This window comes from Cololabis saira, chromosome 22 (assembly GCF_033807715.1).
Source record: "Cololabis saira isolate AMF1-May2022 chromosome 22, fColSai1.1, whole genome shotgun sequence".
In the NCBI taxonomy this organism is placed as follows: Eukaryota; Metazoa; Chordata; class Actinopteri; order Beloniformes; family Belonidae; genus Cololabis; species Cololabis saira.
This window is the reverse complement of record NC_084608.1, coordinates 33,597,227-33,625,000: the sequence shown is the minus strand read 5'-3', so window position 1 is coordinate 33,625,000 and position 27,774 is coordinate 33,597,227. Positions and strand designations below refer to the sequence as shown.

General features: G+C 38.0%; 1 protein-coding gene across 1 annotated transcript; it reads left to right on the top strand.

Moving 5' to 3' along the window:
• The first annotated feature begins 20,556 nt into the window (after positions 1–20,556).
• Positions 20,557–26,937, top strand: eif5a (eukaryotic translation initiation factor 5A). Its single transcript, XM_061713290.1, has 5 exons — positions 20,557–20,619; positions 22,787–22,974; positions 23,289–23,393; positions 26,244–26,375; positions 26,595–26,937. The coding sequence occupies exons 2-5, from the start codon at positions 22,807–22,809 to the stop codon at positions 26,658–26,660; spliced, it is 471 nt and encodes a 156-aa protein (XP_061569274.1). The 5' UTR covers positions 20,557–20,619; positions 22,787–22,806; the 3' UTR covers positions 26,661–26,937.
• Positions 26,938–27,774: the final 837 nt, after the last annotated feature.

Genomic DNA, 27,774 nt, shown 5'->3' with positions numbered 1-27,774 from the left:
ATGCAGTAGTTCATGCAGTAGTTCATATAGTAGTTCATGCAGTAGTTCATGCAGTAGTTCATGCAGTAGTTCATGCAGTAGTTCATGCAGTAGTTCATATAGTAGTTCATGCAGTAGTTCATGCAGTAGTTCATGCAGTAGTTCATGCAGTAGTTCATGTAGTAGTTCATGCAGTAGTTCATGTAGTATTCATGTAGTATTTCATGTAGTAGTTCATGTAGTAGTTCATGTAATAGTTCATGCAGTAGTTCATGTAGTAGTTCATGTAGTAGTTCATATAGTAGTTCATGCAGTAGTTCATGCAGTAGTTCATGTAGTAGTTCATGCAGTAGTTCATGTAGTAGTTCATGTAGTAGTTCATGTAGTAGTTCATGTAGTATTCATGTAGTATTTCATGTAGTAGTTCATGTAGTAGTTCATGTAGTAGTTCATGCAGGAGTTCATGTAGTAGTTCATGTAGTTGTTCATGTAGTAGTTCATGTAGTAGTTCATGTAGTAGTTCATGCAGTAATTCATGCAGTAGTTCATGTAGTATTCATGTAGTATTCATGTAGTTCATGTAGTATTTCGTGTAGTAGTTCATGTAGTTGTTCATGTAGTAGTTCATGTAGTAGTTCATGTAGTAGTTCATGCAGTAGTTCATGCAGTAGTTCATGTAGTAGTTCATGTAGTATTCATGTAGTAGTTCATGCAGTAGTTCATGTAGTAGTTCATGCAGTAGTTCATGTAGTAGTTCATGCAGTATTCATGCAGTAGTTCATGTAGTAGTTCATGCAGTAGTTCATGTAGTAGTTCATGTAGTATTCATGTAGTAGTTCATGTAGTAGTTCATGTAGTAGTTCATGTAGTAGTTCATGCAGTATTCATGCAGTAGTTCATGTAGTAGTTCATGCAGTAGTTCATGTAGTAGTTCCTGTAGTATTCATGTAGTAGTTCATGTAGTAGTTCATGTAGTAGTTCATGTAGTAGTTCATGCAGTATTCATGTAGTATTCATGTAGTAGTTCATGCAGTAGTTCATGTAGTAGTTCATGTAGTAGTTCATGCAGTAGTTCATGCAGTAGTTCATGTAGTAGTTCATGTAGTATTCATGTAGTAGTTCATGCAGTAGTTCATGTAGTAGTTCATGTAGTAGTTCATGCAGTAGTTCATGTAGTAGTTCATGTAGTAGTTCATGCAGTAGTTCATGTAGTAGTTCATGTAGTAGTTCATGTAGTAGTTCATGCAGTAGTTCATGCAGTATTTCATGTAGTAGTTCATGTAGTAGTTCATGTAATAGTTCATGTAGTAGTTCATGTAGTAGTTCATGTAGTAGTTCATGTAGTAGTTCATGTAGTAGTTCATGTAGTAGTTCATGCAGTAGTTCATGCAGTAGTTCATGCAGTAGTTCATGTAGTAGTTCATGTAGTAGTTCATGCAGTAGTTCATGTAGTAGTTCATGCAGTAGTTCATGCAGTAGTTCATGCAGTAGTTCATGTAGTAGTTCATGTAGTAGTTCATGCAGTAGTTCATGTAGTAGTTCATGTAGTAGTTCATGTAGTAGTTCATGTAGTAGTTCATGTAGTAGTTCATGTAGTAGTTCATGTAGTAGTTCATGTAGTTGTTCATGTAGTAGTTCATGTAGTAGTTCATGTAGTAGTTCATGCAGTAATTCATGCAGTAGTTCATGTAGTAGTTCATGTAGTAGTTCATATAGTAGTTAATGTAGTTCATGTAGTAGTTCATGTAGTAGTTAATGTAGTTCATGTAGTAGTTCATGTAGTATTCATGTAGTAGTTCATGTAGTAGTTCATGTAGTAGTTCATGTAGTATTCATGTAGTAGTTCATGCAGTAGTTCATGTAGTAGTTCATGCAGGAGTTCATGTAGTAGTTCATGTAGTAGTTCATGTAATATTCATGTAGTAGTTCATGTAGTAGTTCATGTAGTAGTTCATGTAGTATTCATGTAGTAGTTCATGCAGTAGTTCATGTAGTAGTTCATGCAGGAGTTCATGTAGTAGTTCATGTAGTAGTTAATGTAGTTCATGTAGTAGTTCATGTAGTAGTTAATGTAGTTCATGTAGTAGTTCATGTAGTAGTTCATGCAGGAGTTCATGCAGTAGTTCATGCAGTAGTTCATATAGTAGTTCATGCAGTAGTTCATGCAGTAGTTCATGCAGTAGTTCATGCAGTAGTTCATGCAGTAGTTCATGCAGTAGTTCATGCAGTAGTTCATATAGTAGTTCATGCAGTAGTTCATGCAGTAGTTCATGCAGTAGTTCATGCAGTAGTTCATGCAGTAGTTCATATAGTATTTCATGCAGTAGTTCATGCAGTAGTTCATGCAGTAGTTCATGCAGTAGTTCATGCAGTAGTTCATATAGTAGTTCATGCAGTAGTTCATGCAGTAGTTCATGCAGTAGTTCATGCAGTAGTTCATGTAGTAGTTCATGCAGTAGTTCATGTAGTATTCATGTAGTATTTCATGTAGTAGTTCATGTAGTAGTTCATGTAATAGTTCATGCAGTAGTTCATGTAGTAGTTCATGTAGTAGTTCATGTAGTAGTTCATGTAGTAGTTCATATAGTAGTTCATGCAGTAGTTCATGCAGTAGTTCATGTAGTAGTTCATGTAGTAGTTCATGTAGTAGTTCATGTAGTAGTTCATGTAGTAGTTCATGTAATAGTTCATGTAGTAGTTCATGTAGTAGTTCATGCAGTAGTTCATGCAGTAGTTCATGCAGTAGTTCATGTAGTAGTTCATGTAGTAGTTCATGTAGTAGTTCATGTAGTAGTTCATGCAGGAGTTCATGTAGTAGTTCATGTAGTAGTTCATGTAGTAGTTCATGTAGTAGTTCATGTAGTAGTTCATGCAGGAGTTCATGTAGTAATTCATGTAGTATTCATGTAGTTCATGTAGTATTTCGTGTAGTAGTTCATGTAGTTGTTCATGTAGTAGTTCATGTAGTAGTTCATGTAGTAGTTCATGCAGTAGTTCATGCAGTAGTTCATGTAGTAGTTCATGTAGTATTCATGTAGTAGTTCATGCAGTAGTTCATGTAGTAGTTCATGCAGTAGTTCATGTAGTAGTTCATGCAGTATTCATGCAGTAGTTCATGTAGTAGTTCATGCAGTAGTTCATGTAGTAGTTCATGTAGTATTCATGTAGTAGTTCATGTAGTAGTTCATGTAGTAGTTCATGTAGTAGTTCATGCAGTATTCATGCAGTAGTTCATGTAGTAGTTCATGCAGTAGTTCATGTAGTAGTTCCTGTAGTATTCATGTAGTAGTTCATGTAGTAGTTCATGTAGTAGTTCATGTAGTAGTTCATGCAGTATTCATGTAGTATTCATGTAGTAGTTCATGCAGTAGTTCATGTAGTAGTTCATGTAGTAGTTCATGCAGTAGTTCATGCAGTAGTTCATGTAGTAGTTCATGTAGTATTCATGTAGTAGTTCATGCAGTAGTTCATGTAGTAGTTCATGTAGTAGTTCATGCAGTAGTTCATGTAGTAGTTCATGTAGTAGTTCATGCAGTAGTTCATGTAGTAGTTCATGTAGTAGTTCATGTAGTAGTTCATGCAGTAGTTCATGCAGTATTTCATGTAGTAGTTCATGTAGTAGTTCATGTAATAGTTCATGTAGTAGTTCATGTAGTAGTTCTTGTAGTAGTTCATGTAGTAGTTCATGTAGTAGTTCATGCAGTAGTTCATGCAGTAGTTCATGCAGTAGTTCATGTAGTAGTTCATGTAGTAGTTCATGCAGTAGTTCATGCAGTAGTTCATGTAGTAGTTCATGTAGTAGTTCATGCAGTAGTTCATGTAGTAGTTCATGTAGTAGTTCATGTAGTAGTTCATGTAGTAGTTCATGTAGTAGTTCATGTAGTAGTTCATGTAGTAGTTCATGTAGTTGTTCATGTAGTAGTTCATGTAGTAGTTCATGTAGTAGTTCATGCAGTAATTCATGCAGTAGTTCATGTAGTAGTTCATGTAGTAGTTCATATAGTAGTTAATGTAGTTCATGTAGTAGTTCATGTAGTAGTTAATGTAGTTCATGTAGTAGTTCATGTAGTAGTTCATGTAGTAGTTCATGTAGTATTCATGTAGTAGTTCATGCAGTAGTTCATGTAGTAGTTCATGCAGGAGTTCATGTAGTAGTTCATGTAGTAGTTAATGTAGTTCATGTAGTAGTTCATGTAGTAGTTAATGTAGTTCATGTAGTAGTTCATGTAGTAGTTCATGCAGGAGTTCATGTAGTAGTTCATGTAGTAGTTAATGTAGTTCATGTAGTAGTTCATGTAGTAGTTAATGTAGTTCATGTAGTAGTTCATGTAGTAGTTCATGTAGTAGTTCATGCAGTAGTTCATGTAGTAGTTCATGTAGTAGTTCATGCAGTAGTTCATGTAGTAGTTCATGCAGTAGTTCATGTAGTAGTTCATGCAGTAGTTCATGTAGTAGTTCATGTAGTAGTTCATGTAGTAGTTCATGCAGTAGTTCATGTAGTATTCATGTAGTAGTTCATGTAGTAGTTCATGCAGTAGTTCATGTAGTAGTTCATGTAGTAGTTCATGCAGTAGTTCATGTAGTAGTTCATGTAGTAGTTCATGCAGTATTCATGTAGTATTCATGTAGTAGTTCATGCAGTAGTTCATGTAGTAGTTCATGTAGTAGTTCATGCAGTAGTTCATGCAGTAGTTCATGTAGTAGTTCATGTAGTATTCATGTAGTAGTTCATGCAGTAGTTCATGTAGTAGTTCATGTAGTAGTTCATGCAGTAGTTCATGTAGTAGTTCATGTAGTAGTTCATGCAGTAGTTCATGTAGTAGTTCATGTAGTAGTTCATGTAGTAGTTCATGCAGTAGTTCATGCAGTAGTTCATGTAATAGTTCATGTAGTAGTTGATGTAGTAGTTCATGTAATAGTTCATGTAGTAGTTCATGTAGTAGTTCATGTAATAGTTCATGCAGTAGTTCATGTAGTAGTTCATGTAGTAGTTCATGTAGTAGTTCATGTAGTTCATGTAGGAGTTCATGTAGTAGTTCATGTAGTAGTTCATGCAGTAGTTCATGCAGTAGTTCATGTAGTTGTTCATGTAGTAGTTCATGTAGTAGTTCATGCAGTAGTTCATGTAGTAGTTCATGTAGTAGTTCATGCAGTAGTTCATGCAGTAGTTCATGTAGTAGTTCATGTAGTAGTTCATGTAGTAGTTCATGCAGTAGTTCATGTAGTAGTTCATGTAGTAGTTCATGCAGTAGTTCATGCAGTAGTTCATGCAGTAGTTCATGCAGTAGTTCATGTAGTAGTTCATGCAGTAGTTCATGCAGTAGTTCATGTAGTAGTTCATGTAGTAGTTCATGCAGTAGTTCATGTAGTAGTTCATGCAGTAGTTCATGCAGTAGTTCATGTAGTAGTTCATGTAGTAGTTCATGCAGTAGTTCATGTAGTAGTTCATGTAGTAGTTCATACAGTAGTTAATTTAGTAGTTCATGTAGTAGTTCATGTAGTAGTTCATGTAGTAGTTCATGTAGTATTCATGTAGTAGTTCATGTAGTAGTTCATGCAGTAGTTCATGTAGTAGTTCATGCAGTAGTTCATGCAGTAGTTCATGCAGTAGTTAATGCAGTAGTTCATGCAGTAGTTCATGTAGTAGTTCATGTAGTAGTTCATGTAGTAGTTCATGCAGTAGTTCATGTAGTAGTTCATGTAGTAGTTCATGTAGTAGTTCATGTAGTAGTTCATGTAGTAGTTCATGTAGTAGTTCATGTAGTTCATGTAGTAGTTCATGTAGTAGTTCATGTAGTATTAATGTAGTAGTTCATGTAGTAGTTCATGTAGTTCATGTAGTAGTTCATGTAGTAGTTCATGTAGTAGTTCATGTAGTAGTTCATGCAGTAGTTCATGTAGTAGTTCATGTAGTAGTTCATGTAGTAGTTCATGTAGTAGTTCATGTAGTAGTTCATGCAGTAGTTCATGTAGTAGTTCATGTAGTAGTTCATGTAGTAGTTCATGTAGTAGTTCATGTAGTAGTTCATGTAGTAGTTCATGTAGTAGTTCATGTAGTAGTTCATGTAGTTCATGTAGTAGTTCATGTAGTAGTTCATGTAGTAGTTCATGTAGTAGTTCATGTAGTAGTTCATGTAGTTCATGTAGTAGTTCATGTAGTAGTTCATGCAGTAGTTCATGCAGTAGTTCATGCAGTAGTTCATATAGTAGTTCATGCAGTAGTTCATGCAGTAGTTCATGCAGTAGTTCATGTAGTAGTTCATGCAGTAGTTCATGCAGTAGTTCATGCAGTAGTTCATGCAGTAGTTCATATAGTAGTTCATGCAGTAGTTCATGCAGTAGTTCATGCAGTAGTTCATGCAGTAGTTCATGCAGTAGTTCATATAGTAGTTCATGCAGTAGTTCATGCAGTAGTTCATGCAGTAGTTCATGCAGTAGTTCATGCAGTAGTTCATATAGTAGTTCATGCAGTAGTTCATGCAGTAGTTCATGCAGTAGTTCATGCAGTAGTTCATGTAGTAGTTCATGCAGTAGTTCATGTAGTATTCATGTAGTATTTCATGTAGTAGTTCATGTAGTAGTTCATGTAATAGTTCATGCAGTAGTTCATGTAGTAGTTCATGTAGTAGTTCATATAGTAGTTCATGCAGTAGTTCATGCAGTAGTTCATGTAGTAGTTCATGTAGTAGTTCATGTAGTAGTTCATGTAGTAGTTCATGTAGTAGTTCATGTAATAGTTCATGTAGTAGTTCATGTAGTAGTTCATGCAGTAGTTCATGCAGTAGTTCATGCAGTAGTTCATGTAGTAGTTCATGTAGTAGTTCATGTAGTAGTTCATGTAGTAGTTCATGTAGTAGTTCATGCAGGAGTTCATGTAGTAGTTCATGTAGTTGTTCATGTAGTAGTTCATGTAGTAGTTCATGTAGTAGTTCATGCAGTAATTCATGCAGTAGTTCATGTAGTATTCATGTAGTATTCATGTAGTTCATGTAGTATTTCGTGTAGTAGTTCATGTAGTTGTTCATGTAGTAGTTCATGTAGTAGTTCATGTAGTAGTTCATGCAGTAGTTCATGCAGTAGTTCATGTAGTAGTTCATGTAGTATTCATGTAGTAGTTCATGCAGTAGTTCATGTAGTAGTTCATGCAGTAGTTCATGTAGTAGTTCATGCAGTATTCATGCAGTAGTTCATGTAGTAGTTCATGCAGTAGTTCATGTAGTAGTTCATGTAGTATTCATGTAGTAGTTCATGTAGTAGTTCATGTAGTAGTTCATGTAGTAGTTCATGCAGTATTCATGCAGTAGTTCATGTAGTAGTTCATGCAGTAGTTCATGTAGTAGTTCCTGTAGTATTCATGTAGTAGTTCATGTAGTAGTTCATGTAGTAGTTCATGTAGTAGTTCATGCAGTATTCATGTAGTATTCATGTAGTAGTTCATGCAGTAGTTCATGTAGTAGTTCATGTAGTAGTTCATGCAGTAGTTCATGCAGTAGTTCATGTAGTAGTTCATGTAGTATTCATGTAGTAGTTCATGCAGTAGTTCATGTAGTAGTTCATGTAGTAGTTCATGCAGTAGTTCATGTAGTAGTTCATGTAGTAGTTCATGCAGTAGTTCATGTAGTAGTTCATGTAGTAGTTCATGTAGTAGTTCATGCAGTAGTTCATGCAGTATTTCATGTAGTAGTTCATGTAGTAGTTCATGTAATAGTTCATGTAGTAGTTCATGTAGTAGTTCATGTAGTAGTTCATGTAGTAGTTCATGTAGTAGTTCATGTAGTAGTTCATGCAGTAGTTCATGCAGTAGTTCATGCAGTAGTTCATGTAGTAGTTCATGTAGTAGTTCATGCAGTAGTTCATGTAGTAGTTCATGCAGTAGTTCATGCAGTAGTTCATGCAGTAGTTCATGTAGTAGTTCATGTAGTAGTTCATGCAGTAGTTCATGTAGTAGTTCATGTAGTAGTTCATGTAGTAGTTCATGTAGTAGTTCATGTAGTAGTTCATGTAGTAGTTCATGTAGTAGTTCATGTAGTTGTTCATGTAGTAGTTCATGTAGTAGTTCATGTAGTAGTTCATGCAGTAATTCATGCAGTAGTTCATGTAGTAGTTCATGTAGTAGTTCATATAGTAGTTAATGTAGTTCATGTAGTAGTTCATGTAGTAGTTAATGTAGTTCATGTAGTAGTTCATGTAGTATTCATGTAGTAGTTCATGTAGTAGTTCATGTAGTAGTTCATGTAGTATTCATGTAGTAGTTCATGCAGTAGTTCATGTAGTAGTTCATGCAGGAGTTCATGTAGTAGTTCATGTAGTAGTTCATGTAATATTCATGTAGTAGTTCATGTAGTAGTTCATGTAGTAGTTCATGTAGTATTCATGTAGTAGTTCATGCAGTAGTTCATGTAGTAGTTCATGCAGGAGTTCATGTAGTAGTTCATGTAGTAGTTAATGTAGTTCATGTAGTAGTTCATGTAGTAGTTAATGTAGTTCATGTAGTAGTTCATGTAGTAGTTCATGCAGGAGTTCATGCAGTAGTTCATGCAGTAGTTCATATAGTAGTTCATGCAGTAGTTCATGCAGTAGTTCATGCAGTAGTTCATGCAGTAGTTCATGCAGTAGTTCATGCAGTAGTTCATGCAGTAGTTCATATAGTAGTTCATGCAGTAGTTCATGCAGTAGTTCATGCAGTAGTTCATGCAGTAGTTCATGCAGTAGTTCATATAGTATTTCATGCAGTAGTTCATGCAGTAGTTCATGCAGTAGTTCATGCAGTAGTTCATGCAGTAGTTCATATAGTAGTTCATGCAGTAGTTCATGCAGTAGTTCATGCAGTAGTTCATGCAGTAGTTCATGTAGTAGTTCATGCAGTAGTTCATGTAGTATTCATGTAGTATTTCATGTAGTAGTTCATGTAGTAGTTCATGTAATAGTTCATGCAGTAGTTCATGTAGTAGTTCATGTAGTAGTTCATGTAGTAGTTCATGTAGTAGTTCATATAGTAGTTCATGCAGTAGTTCATGCAGTAGTTCATGTAGTAGTTCATGTAGTAGTTCATGTAGTAGTTCATGTAGTAGTTCATGTAGTAGTTCATGTAATAGTTCATGTAGTAGTTCATGTAGTAGTTCATGCAGTAGTTCATGCAGTAGTTCATGCAGTAGTTCATGTAGTAGTTCATGTAGTAGTTCATGTAGTAGTTCATGTAGTAGTTCATGCAGGAGTTCATGTAGTAGTTCATGTAGTAGTTCATGTAGTAGTTCATGTAGTAGTTCATGTAGTAGTTCATGCAGGAGTTCATGTAGTAATTCATGTAGTATTCATGTAGTTCATGTAGTATTTCGTGTAGTAGTTCATGTAGTTGTTCATGTAGTAGTTCATGTAGTAGTTCATGTAGTAGTTCATGCAGTAGTTCATGCAGTAGTTCATGTAGTAGTTCATGTAGTATTCATGTAGTAGTTCATGCAGTAGTTCATGTAGTAGTTCATGCAGTAGTTCATGTAGTAGTTCATGCAGTATTCATGCAGTAGTTCATGTAGTAGTTCATGCAGTAGTTCATGTAGTAGTTCATGTAGTATTCATGTAGTAGTTCATGTAGTAGTTCATGTAGTAGTTCATGTAGTAGTTCATGCAGTATTCATGCAGTAGTTCATGTAGTAGTTCATGCAGTAGTTCATGTAGTAGTTCCTGTAGTATTCATGTAGTAGTTCATGTAGTAGTTCATGTAGTAGTTCATGTAGTAGTTCATGCAGTATTCATGTAGTATTCATGTAGTAGTTCATGCAGTAGTTCATGTAGTAGTTCATGTAGTAGTTCATGCAGTAGTTCATGCAGTAGTTCATGTAGTAGTTCATGTAGTATTCATGTAGTAGTTCATGCAGTAGTTCATGTAGTAGTTCATGTAGTAGTTCATGCAGTAGTTCATGTAGTAGTTCATGTAGTAGTTCATGCAGTAGTTCATGTAGTAGTTCATGTAGTAGTTCATGTAGTAGTTCATGCAGTAGTTCATGCAGTATTTCATGTAGTAGTTCATGTAGTAGTTCATGTAATAGTTCATGTAGTAGTTCATGTAGTAGTTCTTGTAGTAGTTCATGTAGTAGTTCATGTAGTAGTTCATGCAGTAGTTCATGCAGTAGTTCATGCAGTAGTTCATGTAGTAGTTCATGTAGTAGTTCATGCAGTAGTTCATGCAGTAGTTCATGTAGTAGTTCATGTAGTAGTTCATGTAGTAGTTCATGTAGTAGTTCATGTAGTAGTTCATGTAGTAGTTCATGTAGTAGTTCATGTAGTAGTTCATGTAGTAGTTCATGTAGTTGTTCATGTAGTAGTTCATGTAGTAGTTCATGTAGTAGTTCATGCAGTAATTCATGCAGTAGTTCATGTAGTAGTTCATGTAGTAGTTCATATAGTAGTTAATGTAGTTCATGTAGTAGTTCATGTAGTAGTTAATGTAGTTCATGTAGTAGTTCATGTAGTAGTTCATGTAGTAGTTCATGTAGTAGTTCATGTAGTAGTTCATGTAGTATTCATGTAGTAGTTCATGCAGTAGTTCATGTAGTAGTTCATGCAGGAGTTCATGTAGTAGTTCATGTAGTAGTTAATGTAGTTCATGTAGTAGTTCATGTAGTAGTTAATGTAGTTCATGTAGTAGTTCATGTAGTAGTTCATGCAGGAGTTCATGTAGTAGTTCATGTAGTAGTTAATGTAGTTCATGTAGTAGTTCATGTAGTAGTTAATGTAGTTCATGTAGTAGTTCATGTAGTAGTTCATGTAGTAGTTCATGCAGTAGTTCATGTAGTAGTTCATGTAGTAGTTCATGCAGTAGTTCATGTAGTAGTTCATGCAGTAGTTCATGTAGTAGTTCATGCAGTAGTTCATGTAGTAGTTCATGTAGTAGTTCATGTAGTAGTTCATGCAGTAGTTCATGTAGTATTCATGTAGTAGTTCATGTAGTAGTTCATGCAGTAGTTCATGTAGTAGTTCATGTAGTAGTTCATGCAGTAGTTCATGTAGTAGTTCATGTAGTAGTTCATGTAGTATTCATGTAGTAGTTCATGTAGTAGTTCATGTAGTAGTTCATGTAGTAGTTCATGTAGTATTCATGTAGTAGTTCATGCAGTAGTTCATGCAGTAGTTCATGTAGTATTCATGTAGTAGTTCATGTAGTAGTTCATGTAGTTCATGTAGGAGTTCATGTAGTAGTTCATGTAGTATTCATGTAGTAGTTCATGTAGTAGTTCATGTAGTAGTTCATGCAGTAGTTCATGTAGTAGTTCATGTAGTAGTTTATGCAGTAGTTTATGTAGTAGTTCATGTAGTAGTTCATGCAGTAGTTCATGTAGTAGTTCATGTAGTAGTTCATGTAGTAGTTCATGTAGTAGTTCATGCAGTAGTTCATGCAGTAGTTCATGTAGTAGTTCATGTAGTAGTTCATGTAGTAGTTCATGCAGTAGTTCATGTAGTAGTTCATGTAGTAGTTCATGCAGTAGTTCATGTAGTAGTTCATGCAGTAGTTCATGCAGTAGTTCATGTAGTAGTTCATGCAGTAGTTCATGTAGTAGTTCATGTAGTAGTTCATGTAGTAGTTCATGTAGTAGTTCATGTAGTATTAATGTAGTAGTTCATGTAGTAGTTCATGTAGTTCATGTAGTAGTTCATGTAGTAGTTCATGTAGTTCATGTAGTAGTTCATGTAGTAGTTCATGTAATAGTTCATGCAGTAGTTCATGTAGTAGTTCATGTAGTAGTTCATATAGTAGTTCATGCAGTAGTTCATGCAGTAGTTCATGTAGTAGTTCATGTAGTAGTTCATGTAGTAGTTCATGTAGTAGTTCATGTAGTAGTTCATGTAATAGTTCATGTAGTAGTTCATGTAGTAGTTCATGCAGTAGTTCATGCAGTAGTTCATGCAGTAGTTCATGTAGTAGTTCATGTAGTAGTTCATGTAGTAGTTCATGTAGTAGTTCATGTAGTAGTTCATGCAGGAGTTCATGTAGTAGTTCATGTAGTTGTTCATGTAGTAGTTCATGTAGTAGTTCATGTAGTAGTTCATGCAGTAATTCATGCAGTAGTTCATGTAGTATTCATGTAGTATTCATGTAGTTCATGTAGTATTTCGTGTAGTAGTTCATGTAGTTGTTCATGTAGTAGTTCATGTAGTAGTTCATGTAGTAGTTCATGCAGTAGTTCATGCAGTAGTTCATGTAGTAGTTCATGTAGTATTCATGTAGTAGTTCATGCAGTAGTTCATGTAGTAGTTCATGCAGTAGTTCATGTAGTAGTTCATGCAGTATTCATGCAGTAGTTCATGTAGTAGTTCATGCAGTAGTTCATGTAGTAGTTCATGTAGTATTCATGTAGTAGTTCATGTAGTAGTTCATGTAGTAGTTCATGTAGTAGTTCATGCAGTATTCATGCAGTAGTTCATGTAGTAGTTCATGCAGTAGTTCATGTAGTAGTTCCTGTAGTATTCATGTAGTAGTTCATGTAGTAGTTCATGTAGTAGTTCATGTAGTAGTTCATGCAGTATTCATGTAGTATTCATGTAGTAGTTCATGCAGTAGTTCATGTAGTAGTTCATGTAGTAGTTCATGCAGTAGTTCATGCAGTAGTTCATGTAGTAGTTCATGTAGTATTCATGTAGTAGTTCATGCAGTAGTTCATGTAGTAGTTCATGTAGTAGTTCATGCAGTAGTTCATGTAGTAGTTCATGTAGTAGTTCATGCAGTAGTTCATGTAGTAGTTCATGTAGTAGTTCATGTAGTAGTTCATGCAGTAGTTCATGCAGTATTTCATGTAGTAGTTCATGTAGTAGTTCATGTAATAGTTCATGTAGTAGTTCATGTAGTAGTTCATGTAGTAGTTCATGTAGTAGTTCATGTAGTAGTTCATGTAGTAGTTCATGCAGTAGTTCATGCAGTAGTTCATGCAGTAGTTCATGTAGTAGTTCATGTAGTAGTTCATGCAGTAGTTCATGCAGTAGTTCATGTAGTAGTTCATGTAGTAGTTCATGCAGTAGTTCATGTAGTAGTTCATGTAGTAGTTCATGTAGTAGTTCATGTAGTAGTTCATGTAGTAGTTCATGTAGTAGTTCATGTAGTAGTTCATGTAGTAGTTCATGTAGTAGTTCATGTAGTTGTTCATGTAGTAGTTCATGTAGTAGTTCATGTAGTAGTTCATGCAGTAATTCATGCAGTAGTTCATGTAGTAGTTCATGTAGTAGTTCATATAGTAGTTAATGTAGTTCATGTAGTAGTTCATGTAGTAGTTCATGTAGTTCATGTAGTAGTTCATGTAGTAGTTAATGTAGTTCATGTAGTAGTTCATGTAGTAGTTCATGTAGTAGTTCATGTAGTATTCATGTAGTAGTTCATGCAGTAGTTCATGTAGTAGTTCATGCAGGAGTTCATGTAGTAGTTCATGTAGTAGTTAATGTAGTTCATGTAGTAGTTCATGTAGTAGTTAATGTAGTTCATGTAGTAGTTCATGTAGTAGTTCATGCAGGAGTTCATGTAGTAGTTCATGTAGTAGTTAATGTAGTTCATGTAGTAGTTCATGTAGTAGTTAATGTAGTTCATGTAGTAGTTCATGTAGTATTTCATGTAGTAGTTCATGTAGTAGTTCATGCAGTAGTTCATGTAGTAGTTCATGTAGTAGTTCATGCAGTAGTTCATGTAGTAGTTCATGCAGTAGTTCATGTAGTAGTTCATGCAGTAGTTCATGTAGTAGTTCATGTAGTAGTTCATGTAGTAGTTCATGCAGTAGTTCATGTAGTAGTTCATGCAGTAGTTCATGCAGTAGTTCATGTAGTAGTTCATGCAGTAGTTCATGTAGTAGTTCATGTAGTAGTTCATGTAGTAGTTCATGTAGTAGTTCATGTAGTATTAATGTAGTAGTTCATGTAGTAGTTCATGTAGTTCATGTAGTAGTTCATGTAGTAGTTCATGTAGTTCATGTAGTAGTTCATGTAGTAGTTCATGTAATAGTTCATGCAGTAGTTCATGTAGTAGTTCATGTAGTAGTTCATATAGTAGTTCATGCAGTAGTTCATGCAGTAGTTCATGTAGTAGTTCATGTAGTAGTTCATGTAGTAGTTCATGTAGTAGTTCATGTAGTAGTTCATGTAATAGTTCATGTAGTAGTTCATGTAGTAGTTCATGCAGTAGTTCATGCAGTAGTTCATGTAGTAGTTCATGCAGTAGTTCATATAGTAGTTCATGCAGTAGTTCATGCAGTAGTTCATGCAGTAGTTCATGTAGTAGTTCATGTAGTAGTTCATGTAGTAGTTCATGTAGTAGTTCATGTAATAGTTCATGTAGTAGTTCATGTAGTAGTTCATGCAGTAGTTCATGCAGTAGTTCATGTAGTAGTTCATGCAGTAGTTCATATAGTAGTTCATGCAGTAGTTCATGCAGTAGTTCATGCAGTAGTTCATGCAGTAGTTCATGCAGTAGTTCATGCAGTAGTTCATGCAGTAGTTCATGCAGTAGTTCATATAGTAGTTCATGCAGTAGTTCATGCAGTAGTTCATGCAGTAGTTCATGCAGTAGTTCATGCAGTAGTTCATATAGTAGTTCATGCAGTAGTTCATGCAGTAGTTCATGCAGTAGTTCATGCAGTAGTTCATGCAGTAGTTCATATAGTAGTTCATGCAGTAGTTCATGCAGTAGTTCATGCAGTAGTTCATGCAGTAGTTCATGTAGTAGTTCATGCAGTAGTTCATGTAGTATTCATGTAGTATTTCATGTAGTAGTTCATGTAGTAGTTCATGTAATAGTTCATGCAGTAGTTCATGTAGTAGTTCATGTAGTAGTTCATGTAGTAGTTCATGCAGTAGTTCATGTAGTAGTTCATGTAATAGTTCATGCAGTAGTTCATGTAGTAGTTCATGTAGTAGTTCATGTAGTAGTTCATGTAGTAGTTCATGTAATAGTTCATGTAGTAGTTCATGTAGTAGTTCATGCAGTAGTTCATGCAGTAGTTCATGCAGTAGTTCATGTAGTAGTTCATGTAGTAGTTCATGTAGTAGTTCATGTAGTAGTTCATGCAGGAGTTCATGTAGTAGTTCATGTAGTTGTTCATGTAGTAGTTCATGTAGTAGTTCATGTAGTAGTTCATGCAGTAGTTCATGTAGTATTCATGTAGTATTCATGTAGTTCATGTAGTATTTCGTGTAGTAGTTCATGTAGTTGTTCATGTAGTAGTTCATGTAGTAGTTCATGTAGTAGCTCATGCAGTAGTTCATGCAGGAGTTCATGTAGTAGTTCATGTAGTTGTTCATGTAGTAGTTCATGTAGTAGTTCATGTAGTAGTTCATGCAGTAGTTCATGTAGTATTCATGTAGTATTCATGTAGTTCATGTAGTATTTCGTGTAGTAGTTCATGTAGTTGTTCATGTAGTAGTTCATGTAGTAGTTCATGCAGTAGTTCATGCAGTAGTTCATGTAGTAGTTCATGTAGTAGTTCATTTAGTAGTTCATGTAGTAGTTCATGTAGTAGTTCATGTAATAGTTCATGCAGTAGTTCATGTAGTAGTTCATGTAGTAGTTCATGTAGTAGTTCATGTAGTAGTTCATGTAGTAGTTCATGTAATAGTTCATGTAGTAGTTCATGTAGTAGTTCATGCAGTAGTTCATGCAGTAGTTCATGCAGTAGTTCATGTAGTAGTTCATGTAGTAGTTCATGTAGTAGTTCATGTAGTAGTTCATGTAGTAGTTCATGCAGGAGTTCATGTAGTAGTTCATGTAGTTGTTCATGTAGTAGTTCATGTAGTAGTTCATGTAGTAGTTCATGCAGTAGTTCATGTAGTATTCATGTAGTATTCATGTAGTTCATGTAGTATTTCGTGTAGTAGTTCATGTAGTTGTTCATGTAGTAGTTCATGTAGTAGTTCATTTAGTAGTTCATGCAGTAGTTCATGCAGTAGTTCATGTAGTAGTTCATGTAGTATTCATGTAGTAGTTCATGCAGTAGTTCATGTAGTAGTTCATGTAGTAGTTCATGCAGTAGTTCATGTAGTAGTTCATGCAGTATTCATGCAGTAGTTCATGTAGTAGTTCATGCAGTAGTTCATGTAGTAGTTCATGTAGTATTCATGTAGTAGTTCATGTAGTAGTTCATGTAGTAGTTCATGTAGTAGTTCATGCAGTATTCATGCAGTAGTTCATGTAGTAGTTCATGCAGTAGTTCATGTAGTAGTTCCTTTAGTATTCATGTAGTAGTTCATGTAGTAGTTCATGTAGTAGTTCATGTAGTAGTTCATGCAGTATTCATGTAGTATTCATGTAGTAGTTCATGCAGTAGTTCATGTAGTAGTTCATGTAGTAGTTCATGCAGTAGTTCATGCAGTAGTTCATGTAGTAGTTCGTGTAGTATTCATGTAGTAGTTCATGCAGTAGTTCATGTAGTAGTTCATGTAGTAGTCCATGCAGTAGTTCATGTAGTAGTTCATGTAGTAGTTCATGCAGTAGTTCATGTAGTAGTTCATGTAGTAGTTCATGTAGTAGTTCATGTAGTATTCATGTAATAGTTCATGTAGTAGTTCATGTAGTAGTTCATGTAGTATTCATGTAGTAGTTCATGCAGTAGTTCATGTAGTAGTTCATGCAGGAGTTCATGTAGTAGTTCATGTAGTAGTTAATGTAGTTCATGTAGTAGTTCATGTAGTAGTTAATGTAGTTCATGTAGTAGTTCATGTAGTAGTTCATGCAGGAGTTCATGTAGTAGTTCATGTAGTAGTTAATGTAGTTCATGTAGTAGTTCATGTAGTAGTTAATGTAGTTCATGTAGTAGTTCATGTAGTAGTTCATGTAGTAGTTCATGTAGTAGTTCATGCAGTAGTTCATGTAGTAGTTCATGTAGTAGTTCATGCAGTAGTTCATGTAGTAGTTCATGCAGTAGTTCATGTAGTAGTTCATGCAGTAGTTCATGTAGTAGTTCATGTAGTAGTTCATGTAGTATTCATGTAGTAGTTCATGCAGTAGTTCATGTAGTATTCATGTAGTAGTTCATGTAGTAGTTCATGCAGTAGTTCATGTAGTAGTTCATGTAGTAGTTCATGTAGTATTCATGTAGTAGTTCATGTAGTAGTTCATGTAGTAGTTCATGTAGTAGTTCATGTAGTATTCATGTAGTAGTTCATGCAGTAGTTCATGTAGTATTCATGTAGTAGTTCATGTAGTAGTTCATGCAGTAGTTCATGTAGTATTCATGTAGTAGTTCATGTAGTAGTTCATGTAGTAGTTCATGTAGTATTCATGTAGTAGTTCATGCAGTAGTTCATGTAGTAGTTCATGTAGTAGTTCATGTAGTAGTTCATGCAGGAGTTCATGTAGTAGTTCATGTAGTAGTTCATGTAGTAGTTAATGTAGTTCATGTAGTAGTTCATGCAGTAGTTCATGTAGTAGTTCATGTAGTAGTTCATGTAGTAGTTCATGTAGTAGTTCATGTAGTAGTTCATGTAGTAGTTCATGTAGTAGTTCATGCAGTAGTTCATGTAGTAGTTCATGCAGTAGTTCATGCAGTAGTTCATGCAGTAGTTCATGCAGTAGTTCATGTAGTAGTTCATGTAGTAGTTCGTGTAGTAGTTCATGTAGTAGTTCATGTAGTAGTTCATGTAGTAGTTCATGTAGTAGTTCATGCAGTAGTTCATGCAGGAGTTCATGTAGTAGTTCATGTAGTAGTTCATGTAGTAATTCATGTAGTAGTTCATGCAGTAGTTCATGTAGTAGTTCATGCAGTAGTTCATGCAGGAATTCACACCTTCACACCCATCTGGAGTAGATCAACAATACGCTAGACTTGTTTTTATATTTATATTTAATCTAAATTTTTTTGATTCTTTGCGCTGCACCTTCTAGCTGCTGTCCTTCAGAAACGGTTCAACATCATCATCTGAGTCTCATAAATCAGATGGAACATTTCTACGTCCTCGTTGTACGACTCTTCATCACATCTGGAGGCTGGACTTCAACGGAGTCTCCTCCAGGACGGGTGGTCAGAGAGTAAACCTGTTTGAGTTCAGTTTACAGTGGGGAGGGGTCTCTATGTACGTCTCATCTCCAACTAACTGTTAGAGTTGTTTGGTTTTTAGACCCAAGTTGGAGGGCCTTGTGGGGCCTTTCTGCCTTTCATAGGGGTTAACATTTCAACAAAAGTGCTTAAGCATATTAAAAAAAAAAAACAAAAAAAAAACCCACAAGATTGTAACAAGAGCAAGAGACTTTGACATGGTTTCATATAAATCATTTATACGGTAGACTGATTTTCTTCTGGTTGTACCTTTATGGATGTTATATAATTTTTTATTTCATTTTTAAAACAGACTATGGAGGGTTTGCTGTTTTTCCATTTATTTTATGTATATGATATTTTCCCATAATGAGAATTATGTTCACCATCTTGGAGACCTTCTTTTTTGTATTTGTATTTATTTATTTAGCACAATTTTTAAAAAAAATAGTGCAAGGAGGGAACAAAGCCCAGAGGGCTTGTACAGAGTTCCACTCCCGTCTTTGACAGACCATCCATATAAATCATGACCTGAAACTTGCTAAACAAACAGTTGTTGATCCCAATATTTAACCAGCAATAAAAATCTTGCCAAAAAAGCATTGTGACCGAACAAGAAAAGAATAAGTGTTCAATTGTTTCTGTCATTCAAAATACACAAGGATCTACTTCGAAATTGAACCTTCTCCTTAGGGTTTCAGCAGCAGGATAAATATTGTTTATTATTTTAAACTGAATTTATTTTGCTTTGGGTGAAATTGGCCATTTAAGATAACTGCTGAATGTTTTTGCTACTCATTAGGGTGGAAGTATGGGATTTCGGACGCAGCCTCCGTGTGCGTGTCTGCCTCAGACATGGCAACCATAGACCTTTATCCGTATCCGCCCCATGGAGCTGCTGCGATCGATACGTCAACGTCGCCGCCATATTGGATGTGGCAAGACTGCGCTGTAAACTAATACAAGTAAATGGACTTATTTTCATAAAGCGCCTTTCTATAAAGAAATTTACGTTTTACGTCTCGTTTATTTATTCACAGACGCACTAATATACTTGGGAAACAGTTAAGCACCAAATATAATATATTTAATTTTCTCATATGGCAAAAATAAGAACTTTTTTGATCCCACATAGGAGTAATTCATGTTATATCAGCTATAGAGAACAAGGTAGTGCTGAAAAACAATATATATCCCCCCTCACAAAAATAAGAAAAATAGAGAAACATATTTTCTCATCAACAAAGCATATTTAACATAAACATATTTTAAATTTTTCAAGTAACAAAATAACATATTTGAACCTTTTTAAAGATTTTTTTCAGTTATTTTATTGTCTGAAAAATGGTTCAAATATGTTAAATTAAAATTTGTTTTGTTGATGAGAAAATATGTTTCTCTATTTTTCTTATTTTTGTGAGGGGGGATATAAATTGTTTTTTGGCACTACCCACCTTGTTCTCTATAGCTGATATAACATGAATTACTCCTATGTGGGATCAATAAAATTCTTATTTTTGCAATCTGAAAAAATTAAATATATTATATTTGGTGCCTAACTGTTTCCCAAGTATATTGGTGCGTGTGTGAATGAATAAATGAGACGTAAAACGTACATTTCTTTGTAGAAAGGCACTTTATGAAAATAAGTCAATTTACTTGTATTAGTTTACAGTAGTGGTTCTCAAATGGGGGTACGCGTACCCCTGGGGGTACGTGAAGGCACTCGTGAAGGAACCACTAAAAATAAATATTTCATAAATAATTGAGGAAAATATAAGTCTAAATTCATAAAATGAATTTTATCTTCAGGAGTAGGCAACTTATTATCCTAAAACCCCAGAGTATCCCCCACACCAGGATGGTTCCACCTAACCTGTCAATCACCTGGCTTCACCTGTCAATCACTTGGACCAACGATGGAGTCGTGGTTGAAGCATAGCAGCAATATTTTTATGTTTAATAAATCAGTTACTGATGGCACAGTGCTCTGTTTTAGGTCTTTTTTTTTTACAACCAAAAGTGCTTTGCGCTTGTTAGGGGGTACTTGGCTGAAAAAATATTTCACAGGGGGTACATCACTGAAAAAAGGTTGAGGACCACTGGTTTATATAGAGGATTTTTTGTGCCAAAATTAACTAAATAAATACATCATTAATTAATTAAAATGGGAATGAAATATATCATTAATTAATTAAATGTGTCATGAATTAATTAAAATTAGAATGAAATATGTCATTAATTAATTAAAATACAATTTATTTTAAGTAAAAATATATATTTATTATTTCAGCATTTAATTAATTAATGAATGGCATATTTCATTCTAATTTTAATTAATTAATGACACATTTAATTAATTAATGATATATTTCATTCCCATTTTAATTAATTAATGATGTATTTATTTAGTTAATTTTGGCACAAAAAATTCTCCATAGGTTTACAGCGCAGTCTTGCCACATCCAATATGGCGGCGTCGTTGACGTATAGCAGCAGCTCCATGGGGCGTATTTATGTCCATGATGGCAACCCTGTCTGCCTCTCCCCCACCGGAACACACCCCCCCCCCGCCCCCTCCGCGGATGCTGCAGTAAAGTTGGTCGCGCATGCGCACTCTCGGTCCTCTTTTTCTCGGAAGGTAAGTGTGGCATGGCGCGTGTTTCTGCCTCCGGGGAGCGAGCCGACCGCGGCATCGCTCTCGACCCGGGCCGGCGCAGCTCCGAGGGCCGGCGGGGGGAGCGTGGGTCGGTCGGCGGGGCGGCGGGCCGCCGGGCCGGGCCGCTGCTCCGCCGGGCTCGGGCTCGGGACACGCGGCCTCCGGCTGAATGGGCGACAGCAGCATTAGCCGCGGCTAAGCTAGCAGCACGTTTCCAGCCCGCAGGCCGCGTGGTAGCCGCCCCAAAACCCACCAAAAACACGCTTTTGCTCGTAATGCGCTGTATTTGGCGGCACGGCCGCGGTCAATTAATAGTCTTGGGCTTTTTTTTAGCAGCCGGCCGGTGCTGCTGTGCACTGAAGGCCGGCTAACTGGATCAGCGTTAATATATTTATTTATCTGTGTTAAAGCAGACGTGATGGCTCTAACATGGTCCTTTAGCGCAGCGGTGGGTAACTGCGATGTTGAGGTGGAGCTGCGGCGGAGCCTCGTGGTTCTGGCTCCATTCAGACCCAAACTAATCTCTGGGACAGGACTGAGAACAACTCAGACTTAAACTAATTCAGACCAAACCCAAACTAATCCCTGGGACAGGACTAAGGACTTAAATTCAGACCAAACTCAAATTAATTTCTGGGATTTGGATTGAGGACTTTAATTCAGACCTAAACTAATCTCTGGGACAGGACTAAGGACTTTAATTCAGACCTAAACTAATCTCTGGGACAGGACTGAGGACTTTAATTCAGACCTAAACTAATGTCTGGGACAAGTCTGACTACTTTAATTCAGACCAAACTCAAACTAATTTCCAGGACAGGACTGAGTACAACTCAGACTTAAACTAATTCAGACCAAACCCAAACTAATCTCCATGACAGGACTGACGACTTTAATTCAGACCTAAACTAATCTCCAGGACAGGACTAAGGACTTTAATTCAGACCTAAACTAATCTCCAGGACAGGACTAAGGACTTTAATTCAGACCTAAACTAATCTCCAGGACTAAGGACTTTAATTCAGACCTAAACTAATCTCCAGGACAGGACTTTAATTCAGACCTAAACTAATCTCCAGGACAGGACTTTAATTCAGACCTAAACTAATCTCTATGACAGGACTCAGGACTTTAATTCAGACCAAACTCAAATTAATTTCCAGGACAGGACTGACTACTTTAATTCAGACCAAACCCAAACTAATGTCCGGGACAGGACTCTGGACTTTAATTCAGACCCAAACTAATCTCCAGGACAGGACTCAGGACTTTAATTCAGACCTAAACTAATCTCTGGGACAGGACTAAGGACTTTAATTCAGACCTAAACTAATCTCTGGGACAGGACTGAGGACTTTAATTCAGGCCCCGTTTACACATAGCCGGGTATTTACAAAAACGGATATTTCCCCCTCTACGTTTTGAAAAATTCCATCGTTTACACAAGATCGTTTTCCAAATCTCTTCGTTTACACGGACCCGCATAAATACGCTGTTAACGTCATGCCACCCAATCAGAATCCTGGAAAAAACATCAACAAATGACACGTGTAACTTCCAGTTAAGGCTGATTTATGGTTCCGCGTTACACCAACGCAGAACCTACGGCGTAGGGTACGCGGCGACGCACACCGTACGGCGCGCATCGCCGCGTACCCTACGCCGTAGGCTCTGCGTCGATTTAACGTGGGACCATAATTCAGGCTTTACTTCCAAGACGGAATGAGAGTCTTTCGTTTGGAGTGACTTTAGAATATAAAACAGGTAAAATACAAGAAAATATTGACGGTGGCCAAACTAATTGTAAACACAGGTCACACACATGACGCTAGTGACGTTTCTGTTGCATAACGTGACGTTCTGAAGCCTAAATCTCCGTTTTCCTCTGTTTAGATGCAAACGTGAAAACAGAGTTTTTGAAAATCTCCACTTTGGCCGGAGTTTTCAGAAATTATACTTTTTGGCGACTTTGAGCTTCGTTTTCGTGTAAACGAATGAATTGCTACGTGTAAACGGGGCGTAATTGTTTTAATAAGGAAAGGGGACATTTAGACTTCCCACCCACATTGATTTGGCCCAATGTGGGTGTCATTTCATACTGTACTTGGGTGTTGATCGGTGGGTAAATGGTCTCTGGATGTCTCCGCAGCGCCTCAGACTCATCGCACCATGGCAGATCCCGATCTTGACTTCACGACTGGTGAGTCTGGCGCCTCCGCCACTTACCCGATGCAGTGCTCTGCTCTGCGCAAGAACGGCTATGTGGTGCTGAAGGGACGTCCCTGCAAAATTGTGGAGATGTCTACCTCCAAGACTGGCAAGCACGGACACGCCAAGGTAAATTTAAACTTTTAAACCTTGAAATATTACTTATTTAATTGTCTTACGGTTATGAAGTCTGAAAGTGGTTCTTAGTTCAGGCTAGAAAGATGTTTTATCCAAATAGCAGTCTGATCCTAGAGGTACTACAATCTCAAGTGGGACCTGTCTAAAATGAGTCACAGGGCCAAATTAAAGTGGTTAAAACACTATCCACATTGCTTTTCCCTTTCAGGTATCATAATTGTGAACCACACTGATAAAAGGACGTTCATCTGTTTGTAAGATACTTCACATTACCGTAATAAACGTACCCCCGCCTCCCCCTGCAGGTTAACATGGTTGGTATCGACATCTTCACCAACAAGAAGTATGAAGATATGTGCCCCTCCACCCACAACATGGATGTTCCCTCCATCAAGAGGACAGACTATCAGGTACACGTGTGGTCCGGAGCCACCACTAACCTAAAACTCTGTTAGAGGGGTCATGTGACCGCTGCCACCTGTGCTGGTTACAGCGCTCTGTCCTATTTGTTTTCTTGACCATGCCGTTGAAGTCTGACATGGCTCCGAGAGAGCTGGTGCTCGTGTGGGAGGGGTGTATAACTTATAAACGGTGCTTGGTAACTCCAAATGCCATGCGTACAGTCTAAATGTCAAAAATGTAATTGACCGGTCGGGTGGCGCCTTACTACCCAAGATGCCGTTTTCAGTATGGTTGCAGAGTTTGAATTTATATATATATCTGGATTAGGCCTGTGTTGAAAAGATCGATTCTCCGATTTTAAATCGTTTCTCATATTAATTCCTAAAAATCGATTCATATGTTTAAAGATCGATTTAAAAAAACAAAACAATTTTGTTTATGCCCAAAAAAGGAATATTTTGTTGGACACGAGAATAACTGGTGCCATGTTTTTGCCTTTAAATATGTTTAAAGGTATGAAAACATTAAAGTTTTCAGTTATAATTGCATAAATTGTCTATTTCTTTGCTTTATAAACTGTCTTGGGGTTAAATTTGCATAAATGTTAAAAACCAAATTCTCATAAATGGGGAAAAAATAAAAGCGATTTCTTTCGTCCTCTGTTTCCTCCCTGGATCTGTTTGGTAATTTGACCCACACGATGTTTCTGAAAGCAGTTATATCAGCATTCTGGGAGCTGATTGGTCCTTAGAGCATCATTAGCTGCAATACTTGCTGTTGAATCTCAGTATAATACTAGTATTAGTATGTTGCATAACTACATAGTCATATAATTCATGCAATATCTCAAAAAACAGTTTTATTAACAGTAACCCAAATCAATATCGAATCGTGATAATCGATTCTGAATCTTAAGAATCGGATTCGAACCGATTCTTGATATTTTAATCCATCCTCAGCCCTAATCTGGATGTAACATTTATGTTTGGGCCATTTACAGGCAGGAGCATTTAAAAAAAAACAACGTTTAAGCAGCAGAGCAGACCTCAGCACCATACATTAAAGCATTTGTGTTGTAATATGGTGCAGCCCTGGCGTTGGAGGTGCCTGATCAGCTGTTTCCTTGGCACAAGTACACGAGTCTGTGCATCTCAAAGCGGTGGTTTGCACTCCGACGCCCTTACACAGCCGAGGCGGAGGAGTTGTCAGCAAATACAGGGAGTGTCTCAGTTATGTCCAGCAAAATAACGACACATTCTTTAGTGTGGTGTTAGGACGTGAGCTGCCATGAAAGCATCGCGTTTCCCCTCAGTGGTGCAGTTTACTGCTACCAAGTATTGATTTAACCATTTTAAAACAAGAAAGAAAGAACCAGAAGTTAGTGACGAGGTTGCTTGTGTAATCCTGAGGACGTTTCCCTGTCTGATCTGGTGACTGGAGGACGCCGGCGGTCCTTGGATTTATGGCTCCGCCCGACGTTCCCCATGTCACCTGAGTCGTGCACGTCGCTCGTCATACCTTTCACTGTCCGTCACCGTGAACCTTCAGTCGTAGTGTGAGGGGAAATAATGCAGTGCAATAAAAGTCTAATCCAAACCCCCAAGGAAGACCGAAGCCATGTACGTTTAACTGTTCATCCTGGGCCTGATGGTTCTTTTTAATGAACTAAAACGGGTGAAACTAGTCTCGACCGACTGCCCTGAGCGTAAACGCAGAGAAATGGGTGTGTGACGTATTAATAATCAGATAACCTCACCTGTAACTCTGGACGGCGGGCCACCCAGCTCGGCGTGGTCAGGGTGGGACCCGGGTAGAGCCGCGAGCTACGTCTGACTCCGAGCTATGTCTGCTCTCGTCAGATAACGTTCAACGCCAGAGTTGCTGGGTGCTGCAGAAGTGTCAGCACAGTCGTGTGTGTTTTGAGAACAAAATAAGATTCCTGCTGACGTGTCGCTGAGCCTCCAGATATCTTGGCGTGCCAAGTATCTGGTCAACTCCATCCAGGTTACCGGTGAGATGACCCGACTCAACGACAAGTCAAGGCGTGAAGATCCCGTGCCCCTCGCAGCTTTTGTTTTGACTAAACAGCCGGCGGCTCGTATCGAGTAATCCTCTGTCACCAGTCAGTTGCATAGTGTGAACACCTCAGCATAACCCCAGACTGAGGCAGTAGAGCGGGAAGCCCGACGGCCTCACACATCTAAGGATGCTCCGTAAACGTGCTCCAGCGCAAGAGCGTCAGGATGTAAGATGACAGACGGTTGCTATGGTTGCAGATGTCAGATGCCCTGCTCAGCTTCAGAATACGGGCCCCGCCCCGCTACATGCCCCAACGGCTCAACCTCAGCCGGCGACTCCTGGATCCAGTGGAGGTTTTAGCATCTCAAAGCAGCCAAATCCTCTTCTCTGGGAGAAATGCAGGCGTTTGTCTCAGTTGCTTTTCCATAATCTTGGTCGTACGTTTTAGCTCACCTGAGCTGTGGATGTTGCAGAGTTGAGTAAATGAAGGTGCCTCCGGTCTGAAAGGGGAGTCTCCTTCTCTAAGATTGTGTCTGCAGCGCAGCGACACATTTCTGCACTATTAGGGCGTGGTCTTTTGGTTGGCAGCCCACAAAGGCGTCAAACGGTAACCTGTGATGTCACAGCTCTTCTCTACCATGTGGACCCCATTTTAAAACTGAATCCTGATTTTAACGTTTTCACTTTGCACTCAGGAAGCCAGTTTAAATGCGTTGGGTGTTCTGGGCGGGTGTAAAGGTTTATTAACGTCATCCGGGCTCGTAGCTCTGCAGGTTTGCAGAAAAGATGCTGATTCCTGTGTTTAAACGTGTCTTGTTTGTTTTTACTTCCTCCTCCAGCTGGTTAACATCAATGAAAACTACATGTCCTTGATGAGCGACAACGGCGACATCAGAGAGGACCTGCGTGTCCCCGAAAGCGAAGTCGGCAAGGAAATTGAGGCAAAGTTTGACGGGGGTGAAGAATTCATGGTAAGTTGGTATTTCTGAATGTAGATGGCCGCCCCCCCCCACCAACGCTCCTAATTCCCCCGAGCTCTGTGACGGACCCGGCATCTTGATGTAAATCAGACGCCGAGTTTGAGTCCTGAATTAGAGCAGAAACTTGTCCCGTGGGGGGGGCGTTGGAGCGTGAGCTGCATGTGTAAAGTTTCAGATGATTGACTCGAACACGTTGTGCGCTCTCCGCAGGTCACCGTGATTTCTGCCATGGGGGAGGAATGTGCTGTCGCTACCAAGGTCTTGGCCAGCAAATAGGGAGATGGACTTTGCTGCCCAGGCAACAAGCACCACCCACAACCAGTCTCTTGCATTCTCATTGGTTCTGTCACCAAAGCGTCGGCATTCACAGACAACCTCAATCATTCTGTTGTGATTTCTCATCAATACCCCCCTCCCTCCCCCCCTCCTTCCCACCCCCCTTTTTGTTTTTGTTTCTCTTTTCCATAACTGTTGGGAATGTTCCACTGCAGCTTGCTGCGTGGTCCTCTGCCTGATCACAATCTACTTTATATAAAAACAACTTCAAAAATAATGATCAGTTGCTCATTCCTGCTTATTTTTGCCTTCCGTGTGTTGGGTTTGCCACTCACATTCCTGAATGTTTAAATAACAACGGGATTCAGCTTTTGTATGATTATTTTTTTATATTCTTTAGAATGAATATAGCCTTTTAGAGGGCGGGGTGGGGGCTCAGTTTGAGTTTAAAAGCAGCGGGAGAGGGAGGGTTTCCCCCGGTAGATGCTGAATTCTGGTGTAGGTCGTCCCTCTTGCAGCCAAACCGCTTCCCAGAATGCAGTTGCTCTGGTTCTTCGGTGGATTGGGTGCGACGAGGTCCATTTCCCTCCCGATCGCTTGGATTCGTGGTGGCTAGCACTTGAGGTCCACCCCAGCATGCCAAATTGTGAACCCAAGAAAAGAGAAGCTTTGTTTTGTTTTTTTTTGCCCCTTATTTTATTGTATTTTATTTTTCCCCTCCCCATACGAACAGCAACTTCAGTGATTTGCCCTCGTGATGCCAGTCTCTTGTCTGTGTAGAAGTTTGAGGGCGTGACGGTCCTGTGCGCTCACACCTCTGGTCTGCCGGGCAGTCGCGGGTCGTCCCGCTGCGCCGGCCATCCCCCAAATACTAGAGTGTTCTATTTTGTTTTAAGAGGTGTGTGTGTGTGAGTGAGTGTTTGTGAGGGGGAGAGAGGGGTCCTCTGAGATGTGGGATGCAGTGTGTGTGTGTTTCTTTGAGGGACTCGATCGGGTTGGGGGGGGTGGTTGAGTTGCAACCTTTTTGTTCACTCGAGGCCTTTGTCACATGACTGGAGATGGCAAAATAAAACGATGATACAAATGGACAAAAACTGCAAACTGTCTGGTTTTC